Source organism: Pundamilia nyererei, unplaced genomic scaffold (assembly GCF_000239375.1).
Source record: "Pundamilia nyererei isolate P.nyererei 1_Seehausen unplaced genomic scaffold, PunNye1.0 scaffold00012, whole genome shotgun sequence".
Taxonomy (NCBI): domain Eukaryota; kingdom Metazoa; phylum Chordata; class Actinopteri; order Cichliformes; family Cichlidae; genus Pundamilia; species Pundamilia nyererei.
This window is the reverse complement of record NW_005187413.1, coordinates 2,951,723-2,961,048: the sequence shown is the minus strand read 5'-3', so window position 1 is coordinate 2,961,048 and position 9,326 is coordinate 2,951,723. Positions and strand designations below refer to the sequence as shown.

Sequence of the window (9,326 nt, the reverse complement as noted above, 5' to 3'; positions counted from 1 at the left end):
TGGATATCTAAATAAGCTGTGATGATCCCAAATGGAAGGAGAAAATTAAACCTCCAGTCTTTCATTTGCTTTTTCATTTTCAGCTCAAAGCCCAGAAATCAAAGGTAGACAACACAAGACTAATTTGTTTCATTTTTCTTTATGTTTACGAACACAATTTCCCTCAATTTTATGTGTCTCATGTTGAAGGTTTTATGTTTAACCTTAATTTCAGCATTCAAATTCACCTGATTAAGTTCAGAGAAATAATTGTCATGATGAAAACACTGCCCCAGATATTTGCATCTGTTTCATGTTCCTAATGCAGCTTTATTTTGAAAAGATGTTTTTGCCATGACACGCCAATCCTAAAAAACAGGAATCGTTCTTATAATCAGTGCAACACAAGTAAAGTAAACAAAATATTTACCTGATATTTTTTACACAGCTTATTGCAGCGCTTGAATAAATATAGCATCTGACTATGTCTCTGACTCCTCCTTGGGGAAGGCACCTCCTGTCAGCCCTCCCCTCTGCTGGAGGAGTCGCTCTGGTTTTCCTATCTACATCAGTGACATTTCAACCTGGTGACTAAAGCTGTCTGCACTGTGCGGATTTGGGCTCTGTGATTTTTAAATGTGTATGGTTATATTTGCTCCGGTAAGTTTCTTTGCTTGGTGGTTTATTTTCTGTATTTATCTCTTCGGGTTGGTGAAAATGATGACGTCTGCTTCTATTCACATTTAAAATGTAATTGTATCAATAACAGCAGTTTAATTAGGGATCATTTTTAGTTTGTGTTTGATGTTAAAAGTAATAAATGGACTCAAAGTTGCCGATGCAGAGTAAAGCTCTTGTTCTTTGTGTCAGTGAAGTGGAAGAAATAGGAAGCTGTCTGCCTCACAGTCAGTTGGGTCTCACAGTAAGTTAGACCTCTGAGTTTGGTATTAGCATTGACAAATTGAATCTCACTGTACTGCTGTGGCCTCCTTCCAGGGCACAGTCAGGAGCTCTGTTTGTTGTCTTCCAACCTTTAAATTATTCAGGTTTTGTTTTCAAACCAATTATAAATCTTAATAATCTGTCATATAATTTATTGATGTGTATACATTATGCAGGAAGCTGCACTCACACGCTGATTGGAGTCAACTACTTTTGGAGAGTCTGAATAAATGATCAACTAATGGTTACTGGTTTACGATTTTTCTTTCAAAGATTTTTGCCATCTGTGCTTTTGCAACATGTGGAGGATACTATGGTCATCTCCAGGTTAAGGTGGACTGTGCAGACAGGAGGCAGAATAACCGCAGCATCAACATTGATTTCGGGTATCCTTTCAGGTAAACGAATTGCTTATGTTTCCTTTTTGATCCCTTTTGGTTGTTTGCTTCTAAGTAAGATTCCTTTAATCTTTCACAGCTAACTTTAAAGAAATCTCTTTACATTTTATTATTTTAAGAGCTGAAATGTGAATAGTCTCCTAAAAAAGCATGTCCACAGTAATCATCTTAAATAGGCCCAGAAAGTATTTTAAAATTGTACAGGCCTGCTCCATTGACATGACAGCTCTAAAACAGAGGAGCTGCTTTTTCTTTGTCCAACTTAGGATGAGAGAGCTTGACAGCTGAGCAGGAGTCTGACCCATTTATTGTCCCAGAGTCTAAAATACTTCCCCGCATCATTAGATTCATCCGTACCTGGACTCCTATGAGAAAAATCTTAGCTTCAGGTTTTTGTTTTTTTTTTTACTTCTGTTCCAGTGTTTCTATTTTACCACTCGCTCTCATCTTACAACATGTACGTGTAGGTGATTTGAATGCTTAGCGACCCACTGATATTATGATGAGCCACAAATTAGTATCTTTGTCATAGTGTGTGTGGTAGCGGATCCCAAATGTGAACCCAAAAATCACTGTGAGGAGTAAAATCTAAATCATGCCTTTAATAAATAAATGAGGGAGCAGTTCAAATGAAAACTGAGATCAAAAAGATAACAAAATCCAAGGACTCCAGGAAAATGGACACTAACCTAACTAGGAACATCAGAAGGAGGAATAACAAATGCACAGAGCAAGGATAACAGGAAAAGTGAAGCTGCTTCTGCACACAAGGCTACTCAAGGGAAGTGAACGCAGCTGGGGAACAACACAGGTGCTCACAGTCTGCTGCAAACAATCTGGAAAATAAGATGAGGAGAAGTAAAACTGAATACAACTATAAAAATAAAGCAGGAAGTGAAGCATGATAACTAAACAGGGGAAACCCAGACACGGCTGAACTAACGCAGGGAAACTGACATGAGAAGATAGACAGGAACTAAGGAAATTGAAATCAGGAAGCAAATAACAAGGCAACCTAAGAATCAACAGAAAATATTAAAATGAACAATACTAGAAAGTCCACAACTCGAAAACACTGCATCAATGACCTGGGGCCATGTCAGCCTTTCTTTGTGAACCATTACATAAACATTACTCGGCTGTCTTCCAGGATGACAAAAAAAAATTGTTCTTATTGCTTTGTTGAATCTGGCAGGTCCTTTTTATTCACAGCAATTACATATTTTCAGATCTGTGGTGGGAATATAGAATATAATTACCCACTGATTAAATGAAATTGCTGTGTTATACAGAGAATCCAGCCAAAAGTGGATGTTGAAGAGTTTAATTTTATACCAGTAAAGTGCAAAGAGCAATGCATGAACATTGGGGTTTTTTATTGTTTAAAAAAAGCCTGGTTTAGGTGAGTGGCTTCCACAGGGAGGTCACTCTTTTCACATCATTTCATGTGAGCCATGAGTGGTGTGCCTGTTGTTAATCATAATTACTAGTCGTGTGTGTGTGTGTGTGTGTGTGTGTGTGTGTGTGTGTGTGTGTGTATTAGTCAACCTTCGCAGTGTAATTGTGGAAAATAAATGTTGACAGTTGTGCAAAAGTTGCCCTCATGGCAAATAGGTTCTGTTGGCTTTGTCTGTAGAGTTTGGATGCTCCTCCTGTGCCTGCATGGACTTTCTCCAAAGAGTTTGCTGCTACATTGACCGTAGATGTGAATATGAGTGTGAATGATTTTCTGTCTCCATGAGTTCAGCCTGTGATAGACCAGTCCAGGCCTGTATCCTGCCTCTTGCCCATGCACAGCTGGCTTACTGTCCTGAACCGGAAAAGGGGTTGAGACGATATGATAAATATGAACATTTACAACTGCTTTGCTATTTCATTCAAATGAATAAAATGTTCATTTGGCAAATATGTCTACACTGCTTTTCTATGCATATATTTTAACTCGCTTAGCATGTGAACAGTGTAAAAGTGGGAGTTGTGTTGAAAAAATTGCTTCTGTTTTTCATGCTCTTATTTGTGATGGGGTTTTTTTAATCATTAATTTATAACAAACTGATCAAAAGCCAAACCCTGGTGAAAAACAACCAGCCACATGAACCGACCCACTCAAACCTCTCATGCCCTGTACAACTGCATTAGAATAGATGCTGAGAGAAGTCAAACATACATTGTTAAGAATACTGGGCAGCGGTGGATCAGGAGGTGGAGCAGGTCATTTGCTTGAGAAGGTCAGCAGTTCCTCTAATCTGCATGTTGAAGTATCCTTTGGCAAGATAGTGAATGCGGATGGATCTGTGTGAATATTAAGTTAAAAGCACTTAGTAAGGTAAAACTGCTGCTTGTGTAGGTGAATGAAGCTTGTAGTAAGAAAGTGCTCGAGTAGAAAAAGTGCTATATGAGTACCAGTCCATTTACCATGTACTCCTTATGCTTTAGTATTTTATAATGAAGACCTAATTAATATTGGGTCTACTTAGTAGAATTTTTTTTCTTCAGTGCTTTTTAGGCCATATTGAGCATGCATAAATACGCAACACCTTGCATCACACTTTTCTCTCTGAGGAGAAGACAGAAAACAGCATCAACTATGAAGCACGGTGTCTGCTGTTTTTCAAGTTTTATCAACCAGCATAAACCAGTATAAACCAGTATAAACCAGTATAAAATGCTAACTGAAAAAAGTGACTAATCCTCACTGAGTGGAGGATTAATGAAGATTTAAACCTGATCCTGTCAGGGTAACAGTTGCTCAGTTTGCTGTTATCAGACTGGTCAGTGCTTCATATTTCAGAAGCAGTTTCACTGTCCTTTCGTCATATTGGAGAGAGATCTTGCAGACGTCCTTGGCTTTTTTTTCTTTTTGGAGCTACTTTATAAATATTGTATTGTATTGCTTCTTATACGAGCAACACCAAATTCACAAGAGTCTCGTGAGAAACAAACAAAAACAACAGGTAAGAAAGAGAAAACTGAGCTTTATTTTTTATTAAAGCACCACTAGATTTCTAAGCTGTCCTTCACAAACTTTCCTTTTTGTTTTTTCCCAAACACTGGTGAACAAGTTTCAGACAGACTTTGAAAACTGATTATATATAAAGAGTTATTTAACCAATCAGTTTTGCAGCATCAAATTTCCCCCACTTCTCCACGTAAACCTGCTCTTTCTGTTTTGTAGATTACAGCAAGTGCATTTTAAAGCTCCTTTGTGCAAAGAGAACAGAGATGAGATTATTTTCCTGGAAGGTGACTTCTCCTCAGCTGCCCAATACTTCACGACTGTGGGTGTCTTTGCTTTCCTGTACTCGCTGTTGGCAACGATTGTCTATGTCTTCTACCAGAACAAGTACTTGAAGAACAACAGAGGTCCACTTGTGGTCAGTGAGTTTTCATGTTCAGATTTTTCAGTGTTCCAGCTTCATATTACCGTCTGATAGAGTCTTGTTTATGTATTATATAAAATGCAATTCAGACGTGACCAATATAGCTAAAAGAATAGTTGCAGCATTTTGTGACTCCACTCTGGAGCCTTCCTGCACATCCATATACATGAAGTGTATAAAGTGGGGAGCAGCATCAAGACCTGCTTATTAAGTCAGACAGGGCATAAAAGTGGAGATAGGGTGGAGACTGGTTGTCAAGTAGCTTGCAGATTTGCACTAACTTGAAATAGCATGCTCTGTATGAGATACCCTACTGTGTAGTGGAGTCATTGGCTGATATGAGGTGGCATTAATATAAGCATATCTGCTGGTATTAGGCCTGAGGCTGACATTCATGATCTAACTTTACTTTTTTTTTTTTTAAGTCGTTACTCAATTTGGTTTTTGACTTTTCCTCCTTTCTCCTGTGTCTCAGGACTTTGTTGTTACGATCATCTTCTCCTTCATGTGGTTGGTCAGCAGTTGTTGTTGGGCCAAAACTCTTTCTGATATAAAGACAGTCACCAACCCAACACAGGTGCTTCTTCTCATCACTTCCTGCAGAGCTCAGGAAAACAAATGCACAGCTACAGAGGAGCCTCTCTGGTCACGTCTTAACACATCTGTGGTATGTCTATAATTAAAGAATGACGCACGTTCTGAAGCACTGCTATTGAAAGCGATTTTATATTAGTGTGTTTTTTCTTTTCCTCCAGGTCTTTGGCTTTGTTAATGTTGTCCTTTGGTCTGGGAATATTTGGTTTGTCTTCAAAGAGACGGGCTGGTACAAGACTGGACAGAGATATCCGACCAGGAGTGCGTCTGGGAAACGCTCCGGTTCAATGCGACAGCGGCTCTACAGCGAGAGCAGCTTCGACCAGCCAGAGGAGAACTTTGCTCCCTCTCGACAAAACAGTTTCAATCTGTCAAAGGGAGACTTTGATCACCAGTTGCAGAGGCAAGCTAGCATCAACCAGACACAGGTAAGCTTCAGCTTACCACAGACATATCTTGGTAAACCGGTAATTTATGACAGAGAAGATAAAGTGGCTTCTCAAGGTCCGATGATATTTGTCAATGAGATGTGACTTAGAGTTTGACCGTGCACATGCACGTAGAGAACTGAATGAAAATTTGCTACTGCTGTTTTGAGTTTGTAAAAATGACATCATTGCTGACTAAATGTAATGCTGAAGGGTTTGGATCACAACATAGTTTATCCTCTACATAAACTTATACGCTCATGATTGCTCAAGAATACTGTTTCTGAGATCTCTGGGTCCTTTTGCATGTTTTACTGTGCATTTTCTATTTTCCTTTTATTTTCTGTGGACAATATTTTTTTTGTGGGGGGGGGGGGGGACTAAGTTTCATCTAAATCTAATCTAAACTCTACATTTCCAGAAAACAATTAAAATATCCTTTCACAGTTACACTGAGATAGGATCTGGTTGCTTTAGCGTTATCATTCTGGGGCTTTGAGTTCTTCATAAAGAAATGATTTTACTTTACAAACTTTATAAGTGCTTGATCTTACCTTTAAATGAAAAAACACATCACACTACAGTGCTCTCTAATATGTAATATGGAAATATGTTGTATCAGTGGACAAATACATGTAACCAGTGTGTGAGCATTCTCCCATGAATATTTATTTGTTTGACTGTTCTGCATAATTGATTCTGTTTGTTATTAGCACTGCAGTGTCTCCATTTGAACATTTATGAGTATTAATAGATATGTGCTTCTGTAAATGCAAGCATAGTCACTTTTGACGTAGTTATATCAAAGCTGAATGTTTCCTTTATATATCCCTTCCAATATATCAGTATAATTTTCATGTTGAAATCATACTGTTAACATGAAACAGGCGTAAGTATATTTTACCTGCTTGTGCTTGTATGTGCTCATGGGATTTTCAGCCTATTTCATGTTTCACTGCATATTCTTCAGTTATATGGTTGATTTTTTAGGTAGTCACAGTTTAATCAGGGTGTATTCTGTGGTTACTTTCTTCAGTAAAAGATGTCAATCTCTATGTTTTCATTAAAAAAGAAACAAAACAAAGGACATTGAAAGTGAGGAAATACTAAAAAAAAACTAATGGAGATATTTCCAAAGGAAATAATTAGTGAACGCTGTTATGAGAACACCAAAGTAAAGCGTTTCTCACACTGTGTATCAGGATTATCTCAAGTGCAAAGCCCAAAGGGATAATCCCTCAGGGTATCTGTTTCATCCTATTTGAGACAATTAACAAAATGCTAACTAATACTTAAAACCGCTTAACCTGTTTGACTACACAGGTTTGGTCCTTGTAAACAAGTCGCTGCAAAGACAGAGTGATATACATGCATGATGGCACAAGCATGATCAGCCAGTGCATTTCAGTTTAAATAAAATCATGAAGTTGAACACGACTGTACAAACTGTGCAAACAACTGTGCACCTGTGGTTGTAGCGGGAAACCCAAACAGTTTTCATAAGACACCACAGAAATTATTTTAACTTGTGAACTTTACACATAACTTTACAGCCTGTTATTGTGTTAAATTTATATACTACTACTACTTCTACCACTACAATTATTATTATAATCATTATCATCATAATCACTATCGTATGAACAGTATTTACAAATATCCTTAAATGAAAAGATTTACTCAAATAGCACTATGACAGCACAGCAGTTACAGTGCTGATAATAGAAAGTGTTTGACCCCTCCCTGATGTCTTAGGTTTTTTTTTTTAAATCTATTTGGCACACTTACATGTTTCAGATCATCAAAATATAAATTTACATTAGTAGTTGCCACTCTCTCCTTGTTAAATCATAATTTAACTGTGATTAACTTCCTTTTTAAAAGGCGGCGAGAGTCATTATCCACAAATGAAAAAAAAAAAGACATCAGGAAAACTACCACAAGAGTGAACCTTCCTCGGAGTCATTTTCCTACCAAAATAATTCCAACAGCGCCTCCGTGACTTATCCAGGAAGTCATAAAAGAATTGCTCAAAAAAACAAAATTAACCTTTTGAAAGTACCCAGTCAAAACCCAGACTTAAATTCAATTGAATTACTTTAGCAGCACGGTGGCATGGTGGTTCGTACTCTCTCACAGCAAGGAAGTCCTGAGTTCAGCTCCACTATCTGGCTGGGGTCCTTCTGTGTGGAGTTTAAATGTTCACTTGGCTTCCACCCACAGTCCAAAGACATGCAGTTAGTGGAGTTAAGGGTGATTCTAAGTTTCTTGTAGGTGTAAGTGTCAATGGTTGTCAGTCTCTCTATGTTGGCCCTGCAACAGATTGGTGACCTCATGAATAAGAAGAGGAGAGTGGATGGATACTTTAGCATGACCATTAAACAGGGTCTTCATGCTTGTGCTTCCTGCAGTTTAAACCTCCTGCAGTATGACTGAAATAAAACAATTCTGCAGTGAAAAGTGGGCCAAAGCTCCTCCACAGGGATGTTATACTGCAGACTCATTGCTATATTTTATCTTATTTTATATTATCTCAAGCACTTGATTGCAGTTCTTGCTGTCAAGGATGGCGCAGCCATTTGTTAGATTTAAGCAGTTATATTTAGGTTTACTTTTTCACACAGGGCTAGGTCGATTTGGACATTTAAATTAAATCTTAATTTAAAAACTGCATTTTCTTTTCACTCAAATTATATTTTTCTAAGATTACAATTTGTTTGATGATCTGAAACATTCAAGTGTGAGAAATGTAGAATTTTTTGAATTTTTTATTTTATTTGTTTTGGATTAGTTACAGCTGTATTACTGCTTATTAATGCCAATTTCTAATCAGCTAATCACATGGCAGCAACTCTGTGTATTTAGGTATGTAGACATGGTCAAGACGACCTCCTAAAGTTCAAACCGTGCTGTGTTCAAAGTGACTTTGAACACAGCACAGTTGTTGGCGTATGAGTATTTCAAAAATTGATGATCTTCTGGGATTTTCCTACAAGGTCACTTATACTGTTTATAGAGAATATCCAAAAAAGAGAAACTATCCAGTGACCATCAGTTCTGGGTGAAAAGAAGGAGAATGGCTGGACTGCTTCAAGCTGATAGGAAAACAGTAACTCAGATAACAACCAAGGTATGCAGAAGAGCATCTGTCAAAGCGTACCACATCACACCTTAAAGCAGAAGAAGACCACATTGGGTTCCACTCCTGTCAGCTAACAGCAGAAAACTGAGGCTACAACTCTCACAGGCTCACCAAAATAACAAAAATTGGACAACAGAAAATTGAAAAACATAGTTGGATCTGATCAGTCTAAATTTCTACTGTGACATTTGGATGGTAGGGTCAGAATTTGATGTAAACAAGATGAAAGCATGGCTTCCTGCCTTGTACCAATGTTTAAGCTGATATATGTTTTAATTATACATGTAAATTGAAAAATACAATACACACGTCTGTAAATCTGCTGGATTAGTGCAAGAATTGAATCCAACAAATGTACTAGAGTTTTGTTAAGCATGTATAATATGATCAAGTGACTCATGTTGTTTATAGTTTATCTTACTCTGAAGGATTTAACTTTAGGATGTATGTTATGTTAGTTGTT

The 9,326-nt window shown here is 37.6% G+C and overlaps 1 protein-coding gene across 1 annotated transcript; it reads left to right on the top strand.

Annotated features, from left to right (window-relative positions):
• The first annotated feature begins 575 nt into the window (after nt 1-575).
• On the top strand, nt 576-6,061 carry synprb (synaptoporin b). The gene is made up of 5 exons (XM_005724472.1): nt 576-639; nt 1,195-1,319; nt 4,495-4,693; nt 5,175-5,366; nt 5,455-6,061. Exons 1-5 carry the CDS (start codon nt 616-618, stop codon nt 5,824-5,826), a joined length of 912 nt encoding a protein of 303 aa, XP_005724529.1. The 5' UTR covers nt 576-615; the 3' UTR covers nt 5,827-6,061.
• The last annotated feature ends 3,265 nt before the right edge of the window (nt 6,062-9,326 follow it).

Coding starts and splice junctions, on each gene's coding strand:
- synprb (XM_005724472.1), top strand. CDS start 616: ATGTGTATGGTTATATTTGCTCCG. Junction 1,320..4,494: donor GATTTCGGGTATCCTTTCAG/GTAAACGAATTG, acceptor TCTGTTTTGTAG/ATTACAGCAAGTGCATTTTA. Junction 4,694..5,174: donor ACAACAGAGGTCCACTTGTG/GTCAGTGAGTTT, acceptor CCTGTGTCTCAG/GACTTTGTTGTTACGATCAT.